Source organism: Euprymna scolopes, chromosome 29, assembly GCF_053919585.1.
Source record: "Euprymna scolopes isolate OS-2025 chromosome 29, ASM5391958v1, whole genome shotgun sequence".
NCBI lineage: Eukaryota > Metazoa > Mollusca > Cephalopoda > Sepiida > Sepiolidae > Euprymna > Euprymna scolopes.
Genome location: NC_136510.1, coordinates 74,143,453 through 74,169,047, shown reverse-complemented (window position 1 = coordinate 74,169,047; position 25,595 = coordinate 74,143,453). Strand labels below are relative to the sequence as shown.

The following is a 25,595-nucleotide window of genomic DNA, read 5'->3' as shown; positions in this document are numbered from 1 at the left end:
CTTCGGAATTCATTTTATATTAAAAAAAAATTTTTTAAATTGGTCATTGGTCTTCTTTTTTTTTTTTTTTTTTAAATATAAAATGAATTCCGAAAGAATACGTCTTCCCTTCATGATTGCCTTAATATATATATATTCAAATGCTTAGTGTTATTAAAACTCTTTATCCTTCTCTCTCTCTATATATATATATTATATATATCAATTGCTCTTAATGAACAGATGAAAACACATACAAGCAGGTGTAAAAAAAATGCAACAGTTTTCTTTGCTAATTGGTAAAGGGATTTTGTGTGAACTGACTTGCATATTTTATATATTATGCATGTGTAATGTTATATTTTTTCAGTATAGGAGAAATGACCAGTGTTTGATAATATGTGCAAGAACATATATTTTTATTTCAAAGAATACCATACATTAGTTTGATTTTCTGTTGATTGATTTCACAAACCATTTTATATATATATATATATATATATATATATATATATATAACATTCTGAATAATCTATGCAGATGGATCAACGTTTTAACATTTTCATGTTTCATCTGAATTCCAACTGAATTTCATAGCTCGATCCATGTAGACTCCTTACAATGTTTATATAAGTTTTATTTATATAAAAACTTTACATTCCTATTGAGCATTTTTTAAGAAATATTGGTTTTTAGTTCATGTTAACAATATGCATAAACTTAAGTAATCAATTAATCTATAATATAAAGCTGAATGTGTGTGTGTGTGTGTGTGTCTCTAGTCACGAATAGGCTCCTATATGGTTGACTATTTTAAAAAACTGATTACATATAATGATAGAAGATGTATCGAGGATCAGGAATGGGTATGTTTGATCTGGCAGAACGGTGGTTCATTAAAATTGTGGGGTCTGCGTTTGCGCCTGGCCCCCAAAGTATGGAAATAAAAAATGAAAAAAAAAAACGTTTACAAGGGTTTTTGATATAGATGTACATAAGAATACTTTGATAAGTATGTTTCAACTTAAATAGGAATGGTATAATAAAATTGTGGGATCTGCGTTTGCGCCTGTACTCCATGGAAATATGGCACAAACTTTAACAAAGACTTTTCATATCTATTTGCGTAAATATACTTTGATAATTATGTTTCAGTTTGAAGAAATATGGTATAATAAAATTATTGGGTGTTCGTTTGCGCCTGACCTCTATAGAATGTAAATATGTCACAAAGTTTAATAAGGTTTTTTAAAAGAGGTGAGAGTCCACAATAACACCTTGCTTTAATCTTAATTCATGTTAGCTTTTATTTATTTTTTGGAGTTGAATCATATTGTGTCGAATAAATTCACCTCATAAATTCATGTTCTTATTAAAGTGAAAGCCCCCCCAAAAAATTGGAACTTTAGACAATTTCTGGCACAAATTTTGCATAACTCTGTTTTTTTCCTTCTCCACTTGCACGTGGCACTCTTTCGAAAATAGATAAATAGATAAATAATAAAAAATAAAAATGTTATTTTTTATGTCAAAAGAAGGAAAAAATCCTGCTCACGTGATTACGTGTCTTTTTAAAAACATTTACATAACCTTTTTATTTTTATTTATATATCTGTTTAAGCTTTTTTTGTCAGTGTACTAGAAGGAATTCAACCCTTTCTGCGTGTTCTTTACATTACAATAGTACAACCTTGAATCCGACGCCGCAATACTACACCGTTCAATACCGTAAAACTAAAACGAAGCTGTTCTGCTTGAAAAGGGTGCTATTTTCTTCTTATTCATGTTTATATCGATTCTTTGCTTTAAAAACTAAAGTAATTACGTATTTACTTTTTTAATATCCCATTTTGCTGTTTCGGATTATTTTACTAAAGTAAGTAAAGCTTCATTATTTTTCAAAACTGTTTTTGTTTCTTTGTTTATCGATATTTCGTCGATATTATTTAGTAAGAGTGTTTAGCAGAAAAGCCAACAAACGACTACCCAAAAAAATAAATATACAAGAAATAAATGTTACCATAGTCAATAAAAGTTCAGTTCATTTTTTTTTTTATTTGGAAATAGTTTTTAATGCTCTTTACTTGAACCGAAATTAAAACGAAATTTGAGGCGATAACTACTTAAATGAATTTTTATATAAACTACACATGCCATAATCGAATATTCCTCAAGAACAAAATAACGGAAAACATTAAAATATGTTTATAAATATTTCTTACATTGACGAAACTCTCTTAAATTGTTAACAGAGAATGCTCAGGTGCCCCTCTTTCAAATTGAAAATGGGGCTCTCCATTTCAAAGTCGCTGCCATTTTGATTTTTTAAAAAACGGTTCATGAATTAAAAAAAAATATATATTTTTTACAAACTACTTAAAAAGACAAACCAATGAACTTTTCTACCATAAAAGTAACTTTTTATTGACTATGGTAACATTTATTTCTTGTATATTTATATTATTATATATATAACATTTTCTCTTTGTAAGGAAACATCATTTTGTTGGTCACTCTTGGCTACGAATGGAAACAATGTTGATATAAAAAAAATATATTTTCGCGAAAATTATCTTTACTTTCATCATATCTTGCTTAGGGTAAAATTTTTGAGTATCAAAACCTATCTCTTTACAACCTCCTCCTTTTCATAACCTATCATACTTTCATCAATCACAGTCCATTTTCTGTAGGCTGTTTTTGAACCCAGTCAACGATGGGTACTTCTGCTAATATCTATATCTATATATATATATATATATATATATAGTCTTGGAAGTTTTTTAACCTTTAAAACTATATTAAAAAAACTTATTTAATTTTTATATTTTTTCTCATTTATTAGTAAACTATTTAGTCAGCAATAAATGCATCAAGAGTTGCTTTCTTAAATTCACTATAGTCCTAATGTTAATTTAAGGGATTATCAGTTGCTTACCATGAAACACTGTTTTGGGGATTTAAAATATATATATATATATATATATATATATATATATATATATAATTACAAATACATGTTTTTCCATATATACGACTCCAGTATGGCTAGACATGTATATAATCTTGAAGTTATGCCGTCCGTTTTTGTATGTATATTGTTATATAAGAATCAATGTACACATTTACCTTTATCATCTACTTTTAATATGCATTATTTTAACGATTTTATTTATTTTTATTTCAAGTTGATTGATGACAAGAAAACTCTGAACGAAAAATGTGAACAATTGGTGAAAGAAATAAAACTTTTAGATAAGAAATATCAAGATAGAATCAAGATGCAGGACGAAAGGTATGAAGTATACTTTTCTCTTTTTTCTTTTTACTTTAAAAAACTTTTGATTCTTCATTAATCGAAAAAAAATCAAAAGAAAAAATCGAAATATTGAATTTCAAGTAAAACCAATGGTATCTACTTATCATGTCACAGTAATAAACATATCCCAAAATTACGATAAACTATAAGGTAAAAAATTAATTATTAATGAAAATAGTTTTCTGAGATAATTATAATAATGATATATTGAGTTTTGTAAAAAAAAAAAAAAAAAAAAAAAAACTGGAGAGTTTGAATTGTAACAAAAGGGAGGTAAATATTTTCTGAAATTTATCTTTGAAAACTTTATCATTAATAATTAATTTTCTACGTCATCGTTTATCGTTTTTCATAATGTTTGGATATTTTCATTATTGCGATATGACAATTAAGTAAATACCATTGGTTACTTGAGATTTAAGATTTTGATTTTCAAATTTCTCTATTATAACAAAGAAGAACTAATTAAAAAAAGTTTTTTTTACAGAAATACTGCTTAAAAATCTTCACAATGATTTAATTTCTCATTTAAAATATGCAGCTAAATTAGATCTGCACGTAAAAAAATAATATTAAGAACAGTATTTTTCTATATAAGGTTAGAGTAATGGTATCTTTCTCTTAATTACAACGTTTTTGTTTACCAAGATTGATTCTTCAAATTATGTATCATTGTATTTTAATTACTTATTACTAATACATTATCCCATGTGCGTGTATGGTGGTGATGGTGTGGGTCTTTAAAATTTAAAGCTTAAGCTTAAGATCTCTGAAGAAGAACTTTAAATTCAAGGAATCTTGCGGAATTGGTGTCGAATGACATTGGATCACATTCAATGCAAATCTGAAATATTTGAATTTTAAATTGGGAGATTGTTTATATAATGCCCCCTACAAATACTTTAAAATACTGAAATTTGAGGAATATTTATTAAACTTTCACAAAAATTTTAGGTATCTGAACTTTTACAAAGGACTTACACACCTTATTTATCCCCCTCCCCCACTTTCATTAAGAAAATGAAATTAAATATAGCCCACATTGCAACCACTTAGGCCTAATAGCTGTACCCTACATTCATAATGATTGGTTAAGTAGTTTAGGAGTGAATGTTGTACATACAAATATATAAACATATACACCTACAACTGGATGCCCAGCATTGCCTGGTTGTAGAATACGCTTAAACGTAATATTTTAATTTATGCAGATTGCATATGTATCATTATAGAATCAATCCTCGATTGACTATTATCTATTGCGAGGAATAATTTGCCTGGTGAACTAATTCACAAAAAACAATAAAAATTAATGATGATAATGTCGTTCATCAAATATTAGTTTCATCGGACCAGACATGTGAAATGTGCAGCCCATTGCAAACTTATTTACAGCTAGCACAGACAGCAACTTTGAAAAAGTGTGGGGAAGGAAAATATCAAAATACGAACGATGTTGGAAAAGTAGTGAGATTTTTTTTTATCTATCCTTGTTTTAGGAAAGTTTTTTTTGACGTTGAATCCATTAATTGAAATTTTAGAATTTCATGGCCACAACATTTTTTCAAGTTATCACTATCTTTATTATCAAAGATGTTAAAAGTAGTTACATTATGAAAAATATAGAAGGATTTACAATCATTCATATAACTTTTCAGAGAACTAGGTTGAAAAATCATCATTTTTTATCTCTAATAAAACTCGGAACTGCACAAAAATTTCAGCCTGACATACCAAAGTTTGTCGACAAGAGGTGTCAAGCCTTAGAACAAAGCATGAAAAGCATTTGAATACTTGTCTATTTTGAACTAATATAATTTATGTGAATTAGATTTGTTACTGTTGCATTTGGATAGAATTAAATCATTAATTTAAATTTTCGTTATATTGACAAAAAACATATCATATTTATATTTTATGCTAATTTATTTCGTTATATATTTTGCTAAACTACACTTTGTACTTGCATTCTTGAATTGGACCAAACTATTGTATGTCTCTAAATTAAAAGAAAAATGTTCTGAAGCAATTTTTATCAAACGACTTCAATTATAATTGTAGGAGTACGACTTGTATGACAACACAAACTGACTCCTATGGCTTTCACAAGACTCTGAGTTTGACAATAGGCATTCCCATTTATTAAATTTCAAAGAATTAAAATTCAGCATGGGATGGCCTCATAAATAACAAATGATTGTTTCAAAGATGATCCGTTATTCTTTTTCTCTTTCTACTTAGAATTTTCATTCTTTTTCAGTCATTCAATAGAGATGAAGAAATTGAAAGAAATGAATGCTGCTGCCGAAAAATTACGCAGAGAAAGATGGATCGAGGACAAGACCAAGAAAATTAAGGTATTGCTTGCATCTATATACAAGAGGCGCTCCAAAAGTAATGCCTCCTATTTTTTAATTCCACTCAAATGAATTAAAAGGGGATTGCAAATTTCATTATGATGACTAATTATGCATTCATGACTTGAAATTTTATTTTCTCTGTTGCAGATATTGATGGTGTGAGACTCTAAGAAAGCAACCCCTGTTGTGGACATGTGTCAGAAGCAGAGATGCATCATTGAATTTCTGGCAAAAGTACATTTAAAACGGTAGTGACTATGTAGAAAAGTCAATTCTAGAGCACAAATGGTCACCCGTTTTAATGGTACCACTCCTGTCTTCCTAACTATTCAACTTTTAAGTTTTCAAAAAAAGGAGGCTTTACTTTTGGAATGACCCTCGTATGACTAGTGCACTCCGGATGCCCATGCACAGCCATCGTTCATCATTAGCAAAAATTGCATTGAAAATGATCGATACTATGTAGAAAAATAAATTCTGGAACACAAAAGGTAACTCATTTTAATGGTACTACTCCCATCTCACTCCTGTCTTTGTAGCTCTTCAACTTTTTGAGTTAAAAAAAATATGAGGCTTTACTTTTGGAATAACCCTCATAGATATAAAATAATTGTCTATATTATTGCTATTACTTTGTAAAGTTCATTATTTGATATACTTGAGTTCTTGTCAAGAATCCTCTCTATATCATAAAACAAAAATAAAGAAAAATCTCTATGATGTACGTTCCCATGACAAAACTAAAATATCATATTCTAAAAATCGCATAAATTGTTTTTTTTTTTCATTTTGACATGACACTCCTCATTTTTTTTTTTCAATTATTTTGTAAAAATAATAATTTTTTTAAATAAAATATATTTCAAACATTAGGGATATTTCAAGTGAGTAAATGTGGTATTGTGACATATATGTGAAACTAAATGGAAGTTTTAATCCTTATAATCCTTATATTTCATATCAAATCATATTAAAAAATAAATATATTTTTAGAAGAATCAGTTCCAATAAAGAGCTGGATGCACATTTTGTATAGAGCACACAGTTCTTGTTCAGAATTCATTCTGATCAAGTAGTTTTATTTTTATAAAGAAAATCATTTTAAGTGATTAATCGGAATTCATAGACATTACAACATAAATTTAGTAGTTATGAATTATTGTTATCCCCTCCTTGATTTCTGAAATTTTTTTTCAAAATGGTGGGGGAAACAGTCACTCTTTGAATACTCATGAAATTTGATTAATAAAAATTAAAACACTTGATTAATTTACATGATTTTTGGAATATGATATCTTCGTTTCATCACAGATATGTACATAATACAGATTTTCTTAAATTTTCATTTTTTTAATATAGGAGTAAGTCAGTATTTGAAACCAAAATTTTTAATAATAAATATTTCATTTGTAAGCACAAGACAAAAAAAGACAAGTGGTGCAATGGCTATAAGTGTTGTTAATCATTTCTAAGAGACAGTCTTCTGGAGGTTGAAGGCTCAATTCTCAGTACGAGTGATACTAAGAATATAATTACAAATTACTCAAGACTTCTATCTAGTCTTGGCTGACAGAATGAGAATAAGTTACCATCCTGGATTAAATAAATAGTTCCATTAAGAATTCCATACAGATTCCAGAGTTTCACAAGATACACCTGAAGAAAGCCAGAAGTTACATCGGCCAAAACGTTGTGAAAATGACACTCAAGATGAGAATAGTATCCAAATAATCCAAATAATATGAATAACTAATCCTCATCTAAAAAATTCGGAAATGTAATTTTAAAACTTATACAGAAAAATAAATAAAATTTTAGTTATAGACAACTTCTATTATAATCTTTGAATTAAAATACAAGTTAGTGTTGAGATGATTAATTGGAATCAGGAATCGAAAAAATTGGAATTGTTTGGGGTATCAGAATCAGTATCGGAATCGTAAAATTTTGTGCCTGTTGTCTGATGCCCAAATGATTCTTTTTATCATTTTTATTTCTTTTGTTTTTGTTTAAAACTTAATATTTCATTGCTTGTATTAATGATAAATATTTATTGATTTTAAACTACCAGAAAAACTAAAACCTATAAGTCATACCTATAAGTGCAATTTTTACATGGGCTTTTGCGGTAATCCTTCCTCCTCCTTAACAAAAACAACTCTATATTAAGAAATTTAAATAGAATATGAATTGGTCATTGTTTCGGAATCAGGAATTTAAAACAGAATCATTAATTGTGTCGGTATCAAGAAAATATTGGAATTGTCCCATCATTAATACAGATCTTTAATCTAAGCGATGTTTTAATTTTATAGGTGATTATATAAAAACGTTTCACATTACCAATCATCCGAACAGAACAAAGTAGTTTTTGTAATAAATTGTTGAAAAGTATATTGTTAATAACATGATATAATAGCAAATGAAAAATAGAGAACGGTAGTCTGAAGAATCCAAATAATATATAAGACAATAAAATTACATAAGAGTTGTTGGTGAGTAGACACATTGTATCTTGTGAACTGCTGTCAAGAGTAAACCTATTGTGATTTTTACAAGTTTCATAATAATCACCGTTGATATGTAGAATAGAAGGATAAAATCTCATTGTAATATTTAAAACAACTTTATTGAGTTGTGTTGTGAAGAAAGTGCATTAACCTCACATTTCTCATTAATACAGGAATGAATAAGCGTTATAGAAGTAATTGTTTGCTTTTGTTAAATGCATTATTTTTTATATACTTAACAGTTTACTTAATAACATATTAGTCCTATTTTCTATACAGTGCTCTATTAAGTATTGGTAGTACTTTAAGTGCGTCCAAACTGTATAAACTTTGAGAAATACTGACTTAAATGATGAATGTTCGTCATTTTTGAGATTGATCCACTTTTATGGAAAATGATATCCAAGTTCCAATCCAGCAACAACAAAAAACAAAAACGTTAATATCTTCGTTATAGTCAGCTAACGTACTTCCTAATTTCAGGCATAGTGCTACTGGAACCGGTAACAAAGTAAAATCAGTTCCTTCACTTTTATTGTTTTTCAAGTATTTCTATCATCATTACAATGATTTTATTTTCATACTTTCATAAACATGTATCTATTATATAAAATCAAATAAAATAATTTTATTTTTATAATTTCATAAACATATTTCTTGCAAAATCTCAAATAAAATAATTTTTTTAATTTTTTTTTTTAAGTTTGTTATTAAAAGTGCAAATAAAGACTAATTGTGTTATTTTTATCTTTTTATAATTTTGTTAATTTTTATTGTATACTTTTCAATAATGCCCTTTTCTTATATTTTATTTCAATAAATCGCTTCACAATAGAAAATACTGAAGAACAATAAAAGTGAAAGAACTGATTTGCCTTGTCACCACTTCTGGTAGCACTATGTCAGAAATTAGGAAGTACATTAGCTGACTATAACCATAACTTCTAATTGTCCCTGAAAAATACCAAACAGAGCATAAAAATAAATACTGCTAAACCACCTATTGAAATTAATCACAATTAATGCAATAAATATTTAATATAGTAACATAGTTTTATAATGCTAAAAACAAATTCAAACCATTGGAAAAAACATGGTATTCTATTTAAAAGAAAATAAATAAACAAACAGTAAAATAGTAGCATTTTATTTATTTATGTAAAATATAATCAAATATTACTTATTTTTGTAAAATATATTCAAAAGAATAAAAATGTATACAAAAGTTTCACATATTTTCTTTCATGCCAGTTTGTTTATTTATTTTAAACTAAAGCAGGAAATACAGTTTGGTAATCGGAACATTTTTACATCAATACCAGGTTTCCGCCTGACACCGGTATAGGCGGACTTAGAGTCGCTTATGCTTCTGCATTGCCATAGTTGGTTTAAATGAATGAACATGTTATTTTATTTATCTCCTCTCCAGGAGGTGAGACATAAGGTCAAAGAAAGGATTTGATGAAAGTGTTCCTGTGGAATGAACTGGATTTGAACTTGGAACACCTTGGTTATCAGCCCATGTTGTTAACCACTTAGCCTCCCTTTTCTCCCCTGAATTAATGGAAATCTTATAGTGATGTCTCCTATTGTGTTATAACATGGATTCTTCCCAACATTATGAATAGTGATAATGATGGTAACAGACTGAGTACTTTCTGTAAATACATATTCTTCTTAACTCTACCTTCTTGTTGTCTTATTTCTTTTCGGATTTTTACAGCCACTACATAATATTCAAAATTTATTATCTGAAGAAATAATATGTTGCCTTTTTTTTCTTTTTTTGTGAAGGAAATGACTGTGAAAGGTTTGGAACCAGAGATTCAACGTCTGATTGCGAAGCACAAAAGTGAACTTCGAAAGTTCAAACAAATTCATGAAGCTGAATTGTTGGAAGCCGATGAAAGAGCTGCCCAACGATATGTGAAAATGACTGAAGATCTTCGAAGTCAGTTAGCTAAAGAAAAAGAAGAAGCATGTATGCATGAAAGAGAGTTGGCAAGACAAAGGTGAGTTTATTTTTCCCTCTCGCTCGCAGTACTCTCATATTGAGATATATATTTTATCATGTTTTTTTTTTTTTGCTATAGAACATCATTTGCATTTGATTCTTTTTAGTGGTACTAAATTTAAATTTCACCCATTTAAACTTACAAGTCAAACAAGTTGGATTAAACAAATAAACAACTTTTGACATTTTTCCTGTTCAATATTTGACATTTTTTCTTCTGTTCAATTTTTGACTTTTAGAAATTCATTTTTTGTTTCTTTTTATTCAAGTTTTTTTCATCTTTTTTCTTTTTATTCAAGTTTTTTTCATCTTTTTTATTCAAGTTTTTTTCATCTTTTTTATTCAAGTTTTTTTCATCTTTTTTATTCAAGTTTTTTTCATCTTTTTTATTCAAGTTTTTTTCATCTTTTTTTATTCAAGTTTTTTTCATCTTTTTTATTCAAGTTTTTTTCATCTTTTTTATTCAAGTTTTTTTCATCTTTTTTATTCAAGTTTTCATCTTTTTTCTTTTTATTCAAGTTTTTTTCATCTTTTTTCTTTTTATTCAAGTTTTTTCATCTTTTTTTCTTTTTATTCAAGTTTTTTCATCTTTTTTTCTTTTTATTCAAGTTTTTTCATCTTTTTTTCTTTTTATTCAAGTTTTTTCATCTTTTTTTCTTTTTATTCAAGTTTTTTCATCTTTTTTTCTTTTTATTCAAGTTTTTTCATCTTTTTTTCTTTTTATTCAAGTTTTTTCATCTTTTTTTATTCAAGTTTTTTTCATCTTTTTTTCTTTTTATTCAAGTTTTTTTCATCTTTTTTATTCAAGTTTTTTTTCATCTTTTTTATTCAAGTTTTTTTCATCTTTTTTATTCAAGTTTTTTTCATCTTTTTTTATTCAAGTTTTTTTCATCTTTTTTTATTCAAGTTTTTTTCATCTTTTTTATTCAAGTTTTTTTCATCTTTTTTATTCAAGTTTTTTTCATCTTTTTTTCTTTTTGTTCGTTTTTTTTCATCTTTTTTTATTCAAGTTTTTTCATCCTTTTTTATTCAAGTTTTTTCATCCTTTTTTATTCAAGTTTTTTCATCCTTTTTTATTCAAGTTTTTTCATCTTTTTTTTATTCATTTTTTTTTTCTTCAAGTTTTTTTCATCTTTTTTATTCAAGTTTTTTTCATCTTTTTTATTCAAGTTTTTTTCATCTTTTTTTCAAGTTTTTTTCATCTTTTTTTATTCAAGTTTTTTTCATCTTTTTTTATTCAAGTTTTTTTCATCTTTTTTTATTCAAGTTTTTTTCATCTTTTTTTATTCAAGTTTTTTTCATCTTTTTTTATTCAAGTTTTTTTCATCTTTTTTTCTTTTTGTTCAAGTTTTTTCTTATTTCTTTATTCAAGTTTTTTCATCTTTTTTATTCAAGTTTTTTCATTTTTTCTTTTTATTCAAGTTTTTTCATCTTTTTTTTCTTTTTATTCAACAACTGTTGCCTTTTTTCTTTCTACTCAGTTTTTTTGCATTTTTTTCTTTCTACTCAATTTTTAAATACTTTTTTCTGTTTATTTGTTTTACTTTTACTTTCTATTTAATTTTTTTTCTATTCAGTTGCTTTTACTTTTTTTCTTTAAATTTTAAAAATCTTTTTTGGTTATAGTCAGTTAACGTACTTCCTAACTTCCAGCATGGAAGCAATGACAAAGCAAATCAGTTCCTTCACTTTTATTGTTCTTCAGTATTTCTATTGTGAAGCGATTTATTGAAATAAAATATAAGAAAAGGACATTATTGAAAAGTATACAATAAAAATTAACAAAATTATACAGATAAAAATAACACAATTAGTCTTTATTTGCACATGTAATGACAATTTAAAAAATTTTATTTGAAATTTTGAAGAAATGTATTTACGAAGTTATAAAAACGCTTTTTTTTAAATTTCAAAAGAAAGTTTGTTTTTTTTGAAATTTATATAAGAAATGAAAGTTTATAAAAGTATAAAAATAAAATTAGTGATATCAAAATAACAAATGAAATTATTGAAATCAAAGTAACAAAATTTCGAACATTATAAAAAAAAACATATTCAATACATAATATTGCCAAAATACTTTAAAAAGATTTTAAAAAGTGTTTTAAATAATTCTTTTTAAAAAAATGAAACTAATTTCAATAATTCTTAATTAAAAATAAGGCTGAAAAGACTTTTCAATGATTATTAAATAAAAAAAAGAATGATCAGAAAAATGTAATAAAAAAAAGAGTACATGAACAGGGGAGATATAGGCACGAGAGAAAAAGTGAAGAAACTGATTGCCTTGTTACTGCTTCCGGTAATAACCACAATGAAAGTTAGAAAGTACATTAGCTGACTATAACCTCTGTTTTTTTTTTCTATTTAACCGCTTTGCTAGAGGCAGATTAATCATACTTCAAAATGTGCCTTAGCAAGGGAGATAAGTTATCTCCCTGTAAACATTTTTTTTTTTGATAGATTTATTTATCTTTTTATCTACTAGCTGGCACCCTGGTATTGCCCTGTCATACAATACACTTAAACATGATATTGATTATTGTATATTACGAGGAATAATTTGCCCGGTGGACTAATTCGCAAAATAATTTTTTTAAATAATAATGATAATGTCGTTCATTAAATTCTGTCTGTGTTTGTTTACAATATCACGTCAGCTGATATTTGGGCCTGATGATGGATGCCCTGAAAAAGTCACTTTTGATTAAAGTTTAGTTTTAAAATATGAAACAAAGAAATGATTTGTGGCGATTTTAAATGGTACCTCATCTTTTATTGTAAATTGAACTCATTAATAAGAAAAAATTAAAATGGTAAGGTACGCCCGGGCTTGACCAGGGGATCATTCAATCTGTAGTCGAATACTCTACCACGAAACTATATCTTCAGATTATAATAAATTTGTTTTTTTAAGAAGAAATGATTTGCTGAAAGTTTATTATCTTCCTTGGCCGGTGTAACTTAAAATATTCCCCTATAAAAATTATTATATAAGAGGAAAAAGCTATTTTTAAGATCAGATTTTTTTGATTTTCGATACTTAGCAGATGAATTTCTGTTCAAAACATATCTAAGAACACTGTCAGACATATAAATTAGCTTTGTGTGTAATTTGCAAAAGATAGGCTCAGTCGTTTCGGAACCTGTGAAAAAGGAACTTGTACACACATACACACGCCCACACACGCACACACACACACACACACACGCAAAGTAACTTTTCTATAATAGTAGAGATTTTACAGTTCCACACACAAGTACTAAATCACAGCATTTCTAATTGAAATATTGAAGATGTGGTCTTGTGATGATACAAGAGTTGTAATGGTTGAATGTCAATGTGAAAATGCCACTTGTTCTTATCGTTGTTGTTTTTAGATACGAGAAACAAGTTCAGCAAGAAGAAGAGGCATTCCAAAACGAACGTCGACGTCTTTATTCAGAAATTGAAGCTGAGAAGAAGCGATTAGCATCACAGTCTTTACGAGAACAAAGTGAAGTCGATCGTCTGCAGCAGCAATTACAGAATAACCACCAACAGTTGTTACAAACAAATAAAGAGGAGTTTGACAAAAATCTTGCGGATCTTGAAAAGAAACACAAAGTAAGTTTTCCCATCTTGACAACTAAATATGAACACGTCTGTTTTTATTTTCTTCACCTCAAGGCATGTTGTCATAGTAGTGTAATGGAAGCAACTTAAGTGGGGAGTTGGGCAGTAAGATGTTTGTTCCCATTAAGAACATTGCAAATGCTCTATCATGCTAGATTACTTTCTCTTCCATATTAGAAAACAACTCACACCTGAGAGTATCTTGTATCTTTACAAAGTGACCATTTGCCCATGCACGGAGTATTGTTTCCATATCAAGACTGGTGCATCTACCCCTAGTTTCTCCCTCTTGGACAGGGTCCAAAGAAGAGTCTCCAATCTAATAGGTCCCACATTGTTAACTAAGCTTCAATCCCTGTCATATCACCACAATGTTGCATCGCTGTGTTTGTTTTACAAGTATTTTAATGGAATGTGCGCTACTGAATTCCTAGCACTTATGCCCCCCTCGACATACATAGCCCCAACAAACCTGCTTAGCAACAAAATCACATCCCTTCACTGTCGAGGTCCCTAAATGCCAGAAAGCCTTCTACTCTAATAGTTTTTTCCTTCGAATAGCTAGACTTTGGAATCCCCTTCCTGTTTCCCTGACTGTACTGATATGCAGAAGTTTAAATGTAAGGTAAATCAACATATTGATCATCTTCTCTGAGTATGGTCCCAAATAGTAGCGCCTTACGCCCAAACATTACATGTACATTTTTGCATGTCGGTCTGGTCAGGGTAATTGGGAGCAGGAATGGAATACCAAAGACAAGCCGTCCAAGGAAAGAAGCTATCAGATTAGAAAATCTTCCAACTTCTTAGCACCTTTACAATGGAAGGTTATGATTTTCGTTATCAGTTATGTTGGAGATATTTATGTTGACAGGTTACAAATGCTATAAATTCATTACAGCACATTCTGTGGAAGAATATGTCAGATAAACAAAGGAATGCTACACTGCAGCCATTTTTATTTTATTTATTTATTTATTTTTTTACTCTTATTCATCCCAAACGAGGCAAATTGCCACTTGAAAGTAAGGGGCTTCTATTTAAGACCATGTCTACAGGGGCACTATGTAGGGAGTTGAGAAGTAAGATGTTTGTTATTACATTTAAATTTAAATATATTAGTACAGTCAGAAAAGGAAGAAATTCCAAAGTGTAGCAGTTTGAGGGAAGAAACTGTTAGAGTAGAAGGTTTATCAGCATTAAGGGACCTCTACAGTGAAGGGGTGAGATTTTGCTGTTTCTCGGGCTAGCCTGGGATATTTATGTTGAGAGGGCACAAGTGCTAAGAATTTGTTGGAGCACTTTCCATTAAAGAATTTGTAAAACAAGTACAAGGATCCAACATTGCAGCAATGGAACCTATTAGATTGGAGATTCTGTTTTGAAGCCTGTCTTAGAGTGAAAAACTATTTATAGGTGCACTAGTCTAGGTGTGGTAACAATACTCCATGCATAGATGAATGGTTGCTTTGTAGAGATACAGGATACTTTCAGGTGTGAGTTGTTTTCTAGAATGGTTGAGGGAGCTTATTTTCTTTGCAGCAGCCTTAGCAATGTCCTCAATGCATTTGTTCTAATTCATGTTGCCCATGAATATCTGGTCAGAAATTCTTTTTTTTACATCTAGTGGTTGGTGTTCTTTCTATTCTCATAAAATAGTTGTTTCTATTCAGACAAAATCTGAATAATAATAATACACTTATATATATTGAATATCGGGTTGAGTGTACCAGAAATGACACCTGGTAGTAATAAAACATACCTGACACAGACACATTGTGACCTTTGAACGTGTCCTTTACACGTCCTTGACCCCTGATCGCGGCCCAGTTATGATCTGCACCCTGGTCGGTACAGTTATGATATGTCGACTGGGCAACTAGGTCTGCCAACCGTTAGTACGTCGCGTCACCCAGTGAGTTCTTCGTTAAGGCGTTGGGGATTCTTCTCGGATGCTCGGTCCTCAAGGCCTGTCCTCCGTGGATCGTCTAGTTATCCTGGGTGTTCGTTGACGGATACGGTGTCACAAATGGCAAATAACGAAATATCCACAGATGTGACCTTGCACGTGTGACCTTAACCGTGGTCACATTTGGTAAATAAAGAATGTACATATATACGGATCAACGCACATCAGCAACAAAACTCCGGAGGTTAGTTAATATAATATATATTTCGGAAATTCATAAAAGAAGTATTTACAGCATATACATAGAGTTGACAATTAATTCAAGCAAGCAGTTAGTTCTACAACTGAGCTTCTGTTGTTGAAATACCTGGTCGGTATCACGGACTTTGCGTAATTCTCGTTAAGTGATCGACACGTTATAAGCGTTGAGTTATCAGGCAACAAGCGAGGGAGAGAGAGAGAGAGAGAGAGGTGATTCTGCCGAGACTTATCTCTCTTCTTCTTCTGACTCTCTTCCGTTCTTCCTGTTCTTCACTGACTTAATCTTTGATTTTTCACTTCTTTTATAATACAATTATGGAATGATGACGACACCCATGTTCGTCATCGACCAATCAAATTGCTTGATTATAATTCGACGGGGCCTTTCCTCATTGGTTGATTATACTTCGACAGGGCCCTTTTTCATTGGTCCATTTCCAAAATTGGTTTGACTCCTCCCTTAATTAACGCCCAACTTACACGTTGTATTAATTAACTCCTCCCTGGCTTACTAATGGAATTTTTCATATACAGGAAAATTATTTTTCCTTTTACGAATCACGCGATTTTATTTGTTTTAAAATTATCTATTGATCTCACCTTTCGCTTTGATAATTCAAAGGGATTTTAGTTTATCTTTGAATTAAGTTCTGGTTGTCGGCCATTTTATTATATCAGACATTTTGTTTACGTCAAAAGACCAAGAATGCATTTGTCGCTTTGAACTTATCGGCAACACATTTTCCCATCCGAGCAAAAATATTTCATAAATTCACTTTTTTCGTTCGACCTGATTCACCAAATGACAATTCTCGATACGTTATCTTATTGTTTTGAAATTTCGGACAATTCATTTTTTTTTTTCTCTTCTTTGTTCTAAACATAATGCCGAGTCACTGCGTGTGTTTCTCTTAGATCAAAAACAACCTGACTTTTCAACTTGTCAAATTCACAGGTCAACTTTGGCTCAGTTTTGCCAATTGCGGGTGTGAAATCCCCACCCCTCCGGCTCATGTACACTATGATTTCGGCCATTGGAGATCAAACGCCTGTGTATTTTGGCTAACATATTTTATGCATTCTTTTTCGCTTTTGATGTCTAGAATGTGATTCAACTTTTCGCTACAAAGGCACTCTTGCCGCCTCTATTTCAACAACAGACTTAGCTCAGAATTTATTCACAAATAAAAATTAATAATAATTTTTATTACTTCAACCCGATCATCGTCCAGGAACAAAAAATTACTTTTAACCAAAATAAACGTCACATCAACCCTACAGGTCTGATGTGGCCTCTCTTTAGTGTTACACATACCTAGCTGGAAGAAAAAAAACTGTGGTTCGTTAACACAGATACACAACTCTTTGAAAAATAAAATATCGCACATGACAGAAATATCAGGCTGACAAGAAAGTTTTTGTGGTTTTTAACTTTTAAATTCAGATGAACATATCTTGGCTCAAACAAAACTTTATAGATCGAAATAAACACCATTAGAATGAACACACTTTTGCCAAAGCAAAGCAAGTGTATTTATGTCAGTAACCTAAAAAAATCTTGCGTTCTGGTGGCGATGAAGTCGCTAGAGGCGCTTTTGATATCACTTCTGTTTTTTAAGTATTTCTTACATAGAAAGTGTTCGAGATGCTTGAAAAAGTGGTAGTCAGTAGGTGAGAGGTCTGGAGAGTATGGTGGATAAGGCAAGGTTTCATTGCCCAACTCGTTCAACTTTTGCAGGATCAGTTTAGTAATGTGCGATTGGGCATTGTCATGGAGGAGAATTGGGCCTTTTCTGTTAACTAATGCTGAGTATTGTCAAAGTTTCTGATGCATTTCATCCATTTTTTGACAATACTTCACTGCCATAATGGTTTCACCTGTATTAAAAAAAACTGTAATGAATGAGACAAGTTGCAGACTACCAAACAGTCAACATGACCTTTTGGTGCAAGTCTGGCTTTGGGAAGTATTGTGGAGCTTCATCGGAGTCTAACCACTGAGCCGAGTGTTGCTGGTTGTCATAAAAAAAAACACTTTTCATTGCAAGTCACAGGCTGGTCGGGAAACGGATCGTTCTTGTTGCATAAAAGAAGGCAAGATGACACTCCATAACAGCGTTTCTTTTGTTCGTTGTTCAATTCGTGAGGCACCCATTTATCAAGTTTTTTGTTTTTCCAAATCTCTCTCAAGTGGTTGGAAATCATCATGTACATACGTCTAATTCAGAATGAAGTTCTCGAACAGTTGTGCATGGATTGGCTTTGACTAACGCTCTTAACTGATTGTCAACATCCAATGACTGACCATTGCACTCATCATTTTCAAGATTCTTATTGCTGCCACAAAATTTCTTAAACCAACATTGTGCTGTGCGTTCAGTAGTGATTCCTGGGTCAAATGCTTCGTTGATATCAGAAGCTGTTTCAGCAGCTTTTTGGCCTAGCTTGAATTGAAATAAGAAAACTGTGCGAATTTGCTCTTTTTCCATCTTGTATTCAACGTTTTAAAAAGACAATTGTTTTATAACGATTGTAATTTAAATGATAGCACGAAAAACGCTCTTTAAGATGATATATAAAGTAAAGGTATTATAATAAAAACTTATTTGAAAATACATCATTTGAAATCAAAACTAAAAATTTTGCAAGAACTTCCTAACAAAACCAAGCTGGCCAGAAGAAGCATGTGGTTAAATTATATTTAAAAACTTTAGAAAACTGGGTAATCTTGAATAATTTTTTTTATTATATGAAAAAAAATGAATTTTTTTTTTTTTAGACTTTCTGATGCATTCACCTTCATCATGGAAGACATTGTAATTTTTTTTTTTTAAACAATCATCAATAAGATTAGATGTACAATTTTCTTATAGCGGCTATAGACTTAACATTACCAACAAAATGAAAAAAAGTGAGGGGGGGATTATAACATCTTGTTTTTTGTGCTACCCCTTTATCATGGTGTAAGTCAATTCGATTTCAGTTTTTTTTTTGTCATTTGCTATTCATATTTCTAAGATGACCGTCACTGATATTTCTGCATCAAATTATCAGATATTTTATTTTCCTGACAGCTATGTCTTTACTCACTCAATTTAATTTTTTTCTTTCAGCCAGTTATGTCTGTATCAATTTGGTTTTATTTATTCCTGCTAGGTGCCATTTCTGATACCCTAAATCTGATATTCAACATTTGCATTGAATTAAATTGCAGACCGAATTACATGCAAATAAAATCAAAATACAATCTTCTCTTTTTTTAATTTTTAAAATAAATAATGACTGTTTTTTTTGGGGGGGGGGTTTTCTATCATTTGTGTAGGTTGAGATTCGGGAACTGCATGAAAAGTTGGCCCTCGAAAAGGCTGCATGGGAAGAAAATTTCATGAAAAAACAAGAAACAAGTTTGTTAGCCAAAGAACGGGAACTGAAAGAAAAAGTCCGTCGAGATAGGGACAAAGAAATTGAGTTGGTGATTAGCCGACTTGAAGAAGATGCAACAAACGCCCGTGATGAATGTGAACGAACAGCTCAAAATCGAATCAAGTAAGAAAAATCAGTTTTAATTAATTTCCAATGTTGATATTGCGTCGGAATGACAGCTATTTTCCTTTATTAATTTGTCTGTCATGTTTAAGTTCTTTTGTAAACATGCACTGAGTTGCATGTTTTAGCAGTGCATATGAATGGCAGATAATGGATGCTCAGCCAAAGAAAAGGGAGGGGGCACAGAATTGAAGATATCTCTGGTTGGAGTCTGGCCATCCAAGAGATGTTTTTTTTTTAAATAAAATAAATATCCTATTTAATTGAGAATCATACTCAGAACCCCCTATTTGAGATTTTAGTGCAACCTATTTCCAAGATTATGTGCAGATAAACCCCTTTGAATGGACACTGGATATCACAACTTCCCCTGAGCTATGTTCATGTTCCGTTCTATCTTCTCTGGAATCTTCCAACCACTCGGTTGTATCAGTTAAGATAAAAATGAAATGTAATGTCTCCAGACGTACCTCTCCACCGTACTGTATATCGATACTCTATGGCTGACTGGGATAGCTTCCGTACATTTATATCTGATCTACTTCTGCATTCCATGTTTAGAAAGGATGTGTCCTCTATAGTATCAGACCTGACCGAATGGTTAATTGTAGGCATAGACTAATTCATACCATCTAAAAAATTCCAACAAAAACTTAACAGCCATCCAAGGTTCTCCCCAGAATGTGCTGCTGCCATCGCGCACAGAAATCACTTTTTCCATAGCTACCAACATAATAAATGTACTGAGACTAAAACTGCTTTCAGGACTGCTAGCAAGCAACCACTGTAAAAGAGTAATAAAAAATGCAGGAGAGCTATATGCTCAGTCCGTTAAATCCAAAGTAGCTGAGCAGCGGCTTAGTTCCCACCAGTTCTGGCAAATAGCAAACAGGATCCTGAACAGAAGTGTGTGTGTTCTATCCCAACCATCATCAGTAGACCTGAGGTCATCTCGTCAGCATCAGACAAGGCCAAACTATTTGCCAAGAACTTTGCAGCTAATTCTACCCTATGTGACAAAGGCCATCAACTTCCTGTATTTCCTCCTATAACAGACAACACACTATGCAACATACAAATATCTGTGTGTGAGGTCGCCAAGCTAATCAAGAACCTTGATTCCAGTAAAGCAACTGGCTCTGATGGCATTCCAATTATAGTGTTGAAAAAGCTTCAACCAGAACTTGCCCCCATACTTACAAAACTGTTTAAGCATTGCCTTAAGGAGAAGTGCTTCCCAGCACCTTGGAAAACCTCATCAGTATGCCTTGTATTTAAGAATTCAGGTGATAAATCATCTCCCTCTCAGTACAGACCAATAAGTTTCCTGTGTGTCATGAGTAAATTGCTGGAATCCATATTAAATAGAGAAGTATAGAGAAGTAGCCAACCACCTCAGCAGAAATAATCTTATAAGTGACATGCAATATGGTTTCCATTTTGCCAGATCTACAGCAGATGTGCTAACGGTTATATCTCATAGGATTAGTGAATCTCTTGACAAAGGCTTCCTTTCTAAGGTAATTGCTCTTGACATATCAAAGGTCTTCGATAAGGTATGGCATAAAGGCCTACTTCACAAGATTTCCAGCTACAGTATAACTGGAAATGTTTTCTCAATTATTAAATCATTTCTCTCTGATAGGCTCATAAGAGTAGTGGTTAATGGGCAGAAATCAGAGGACCACAGTATTAATGCTGGAGTCCCTCAAGGGTCCATCCTGGGCCCAACTCTCTTCCTGATCTACATCAATGATCTCCCAAAACACATACTTAAATCATTTGTTGACATCTATGCTGATGACACGACCATCTATGGCAACACATCAAAGGCCATAAATGACAAAGTTCTCTCTGATTCTCTCTCTTCTGATCTTGAGAGCGTGGTACAGTGGGGGAAGAGGTCGCTGGTTACTTTTAATACATCTAAAACCAAGCTCCTATCTTTACATCATCAATACTCTGATCCCCATCTGGCATCAATTGAAACGGATGGCTCTCGTCTAGGGGAGGCTCCATGTTTTGATAAGCTTCTGGGATTGACCTTTACTCTTGACCTGAAATGGAACAAATACATCAAGTCTGTTGCCAAGGTCACTAGAAAAATGGTAGGATCCTTCTACCTCTCCAGAAGATATCTCACTACTGATGCAATTTTCTATCTATATAAAAACCAAGTATGTCCAAAGATGGAGTACTGCTGCCGCATCTGGGCAGGAGCTGCTAAAAACAGCCTATCCTGCCTTGACAGAGTACAAAATAGACTTTGTGGCTTAGTGAGGGATGCCCTTGTCTTTTTCATGCAACCTCTCTCCCACAGAAGAGACGTTGTGAGCCTCTCGTTGTTCTATCGTTATTTCCATGACAAGTGCTCGTTTGAGCTCCAATGTCTGGTTCCCCCCTCGCCAATCTTTCACGAAAAACACCCGTCTAGCTGAAACCACTGTCAATAATTTTCCCCATTTTTTATCTGTGGTTGAATCAAAACATAGATTACATGAGCAAAGCTTTTTCTTAGAACTGCACGCCTGTGGAATTCTGTTCTGTTTGCCTGTTTTCCACCTGACTACAACTTGGATGTCTTCAAGTCCAGCATAAACAAATTCATGATAAACCGCCCCCTTAAGTAAGACACTTTATCAAATCTCCATTACTAACGTTTACTGCGATATTATCCCATTGATTACTGTATACGCAATAACCCTTATCCTTGAGTGGCTTCTGGGCCTTGATAAGTGGTGACTAAAAATGTTAAGAAAAAAAAATATCTCAAGTAATCAGTTTCTGGGTGGTCGAATGGTAACCACTAACAAAGACCAAAATCTAAAATTTTCAATCAGGGGTGAAAAGCTTCCAGAAAATGGGGAGGAGAGGCAGTTAAAGTCAGCCATCTGGGTGAGAAGGCAGCTGAAGTAGAACATTCAAAGAAGCAGTTGGTGTTTCCGAGGGCTTGCATTCAGTTGGGCCGATATGTTTCTGGACAAGGTGAGCCCTTGGGGCTCTAAGTTAAAGGATTGTATTGATGGTACTTATATTCTGGTTTGGTCAGGCAAGTCAAAACAAAAATAAACCTGTAATTATTTTTAAATTGGAGCTGTAGTGTTTGTTTATATTCCTTTGTTCCAATAATGACTGAATCGGACAACAATTTTGGACCGGCACTACAACTACATAATCATAGTTTTTCTCCATAAATCTTCATATTTTTAAACTACATGGTCAAGTTTTATGCAATTGTCTTTCGTACATCAAGCTCTTGTTTTTAAACTTGTTTTCCCTTAGTGTTAGATTTCTTTGGTTGCTATCTCCATAAAATTCTATCACTCGCATTTTGATTTGTCAATCACAACTATCTCATATCTTCAGCCACTAACTGTTTTCAATTCCTTTAAGGTCCATTTTTTGTGGGCCACCTATCTCTGTTAGAACTAATTTCCTCCTTTTCATCTAAAGACATCCATTTTGTATATAGCTGAACCAATTTGATTTGTGTTTTGGAAATTTTTTGACCGGAGAAATTTAGTTTCACTTAATTTGGTTCTCGTATTGTCTCCTCTTACTGATGTTAACTCGATTTTGTACACAAAATTTTTTCTTAGTCGATATTATTTTTTATCTTATTCATTTTAATTTTTATATTAAACTAACCTGGCGTTGCCCCCGGTGTTTGTAGGTGTTAGTTGAGCAAAAAAAAAAAAAAAAAGTTGTAGTAGGCAGAACCTGTGATGTGAAGGTGGAAAAGAAAGTGGAGATGTGTGTAAGGGTGTTGGTTGAGCAAAAAAAAAAAAAAAGTTGTAGTAGGCAGAACCTGTGATGTGAAGGTGGAAAAGAAAGTGGAGATGTGTGTAAGGGTGTTGGTTGAGCAAAAAAAAAAAAAGTTGTAGTAGGCAGAACCTGTGATGTGAAGGTGGAAAAGAAAGTGGAGATGTGTGTAAGGGTGTTGGTTGAGCAAAAAAAAAAAAAAAAAAGTTGAGAGTTGCGAGTTCAAAAAAAAAAAAATATAGGAGTAGTAAGCAAGCTTTAACCCATAACGCACCAGACGAAAAGGAGGTGAAAAAAAAACAAATGGTCTTATCGATGTGCCCATCACAATTGTGATGTCATGGGTGGTCTAAATAACGTCTTTTATGTAACATCATTGATGCAAGGTTTGAATGATTTTCAAAAATGTCAGCGAAAAAATCGACCCTCCTTGTAGAAAACTGCCCAGATGAGGGTGAAGGAATTAATGCTTTTAGCCAATTTTTCAATATTTGTCGTCCGAAGGGTCGAACTTCTAAAGGATAATGATCTCATGAAACTCTGTCGCCTGTGTCGAAAGTTTTAGGCAAGCATACATACATACATACATACATACATACATTTAAACAGACAAGCGAGATTTATATAATAGATGATCGTGTCCTGCAAGAAATAGGTACTTTTCACAAAACTCAATTTTATAATTTCAAAACATTCTCCAATAAATAATTTTCTTAGAACATTCATTACAGTCTTCTAACCTAATACTAAAATTAGGGTAGAAAGTGAACCTTGGGTTTACTTTCAGCAATCTTGTGATTTTCGTAGGAAGAAGCTATTAGAGTAGAAGGCTTTCTCACATCTTAGGACCTCTATACTGAAAGGGTGGGATTTTGTTGTTAAATGGGTTTGTCGGTATATGTTCATCAAGGAGATAGTACAAGTGCGTCGAGTTCATTGGAGCCCACTTCATTTAAATAATTGCAAAACAGGCACAGGGATACAACATTGTGGTGATGGGACAGAGTTTGAAGCTTGACTGACAATGCAGGACTTATTAGATTGGAGAATCTTTTTTGGACCCAATCTAATTACAGAGATACTCGCAATTGATGCACCACCACCTTGTATGGCAACAATTTTCCATGCATGAATGGTATAGGAGATATGCTTTCATATGTCAGTTTAGTAGCCAACAAAAACTTTTGGGTCATCTGCAACTTATTTTTTTTATTGAAAATATTTTAACACTTTCTCTTCTGTAGGCGGATCCGTGATAAATGCGAATCTGAAGTAAGAGAACTTGAACGATCCGAGAAACAAGCTGTCGAAAAATACAATGAAATAAAGGTAAGTCTTTCATTTTCTCTTATTCGGAAAAACTGCACATATTACACTAAACATCACTTATGTATAAATACTAGATGTGACTCGTTAGTTACCACTATTTGTTCCTGTTTAATTCGCTTTGAAAGTTCATAGACTGCGTTATATCTGTTAAGAGATTCTTCAGTTCGTATTTTTATTGGAGCTCAAATAAAATATGGCAGTTCAAAATAACAGGAAAACTTATGGACAAACTTACTTATCAGTGAAAAATATTAGTGTAAACTGAAAACTATGGAAAAACATTGAGTAGAATTTTGATAAAAAATAAAATTAACTATTCAGAATCAACAAACTCTCAGCCACAAAAATCATGTCATGTCTTCATATTACAAGGGAGATAATCCATGGTTTGCTGTGAATGCCATTTACAGTTTGTGATCTACAAATAGTAAATAATTTTATTTTTATTAAAATTGTATTTGCTTATTTTTAGTAATTTTTGGTTTATGTTAATACTATTCACTTATAAGTATATCTATAAGTTTTCCTGCTATTTTACTTTGAACTGCCATATTTCACATGTAGTTCAATAATAAAAAAATGATTCTTCATGTATAACTCGGGAATTTAAATTCTTTGTTTTTTTTAATTCAGAAAAGAAAAAATTTTAACAATTTAGTCGTGTACATTTGATTTTGTATTCATCCTTTCACTTTTGCCTCTTTTTGCAACATATACACGCACGCACACATGCACACACACGCTACAGAAAATATGTGAGTAGAATTTTAATAAAAAATAAAATGTATCATTCAGAATGTACAAACTTCAAATTAATCAATGTAGTTGTCTTCTTCACAACATTTATAGTGCAGTTTTCTACCTCTTTAAATATTCTGACATTTTGAGCATTATCTAGAAATAGAAATGAATCGTGCTAATACTATTCTTTACTTTTTGTAGCATATATGCACACACACACACACACACACGAATATAAATATAGTTTAA

The 25,595-nt window shown here is 31.5% G+C and overlaps 1 protein-coding gene across 2 annotated transcripts in view; it reads left to right on the top strand.

The window, feature by feature from the left end:
• LOC145252721 (uncharacterized) overlaps window positions 1-25,595 on the top strand; it is a 148,386-nt gene that overhangs the window by 103,764 nt on the left and 19,027 nt on the right. For both annotated transcript variants that reach the window (XM_080112563.1, XM_080112564.1), the window contains exons 15-20: window positions 3,168-3,274; window positions 5,559-5,655; window positions 9,963-10,180; window positions 13,564-13,789; window positions 19,291-19,514; window positions 24,521-24,605. In XM_080112563.1, coding sequence (XP_079968689.1) covers window positions 3,168-3,274; window positions 5,559-5,655; window positions 9,963-10,180; window positions 13,564-13,789; window positions 19,291-19,514; window positions 24,521-24,605 — 957 coding nt within the window. The remainder of the gene's footprint in view (window positions 1-3,167; window positions 3,275-5,558; window positions 5,656-9,962; window positions 10,181-13,563; window positions 13,790-19,290; window positions 19,515-24,520; window positions 24,606-25,595) is intronic.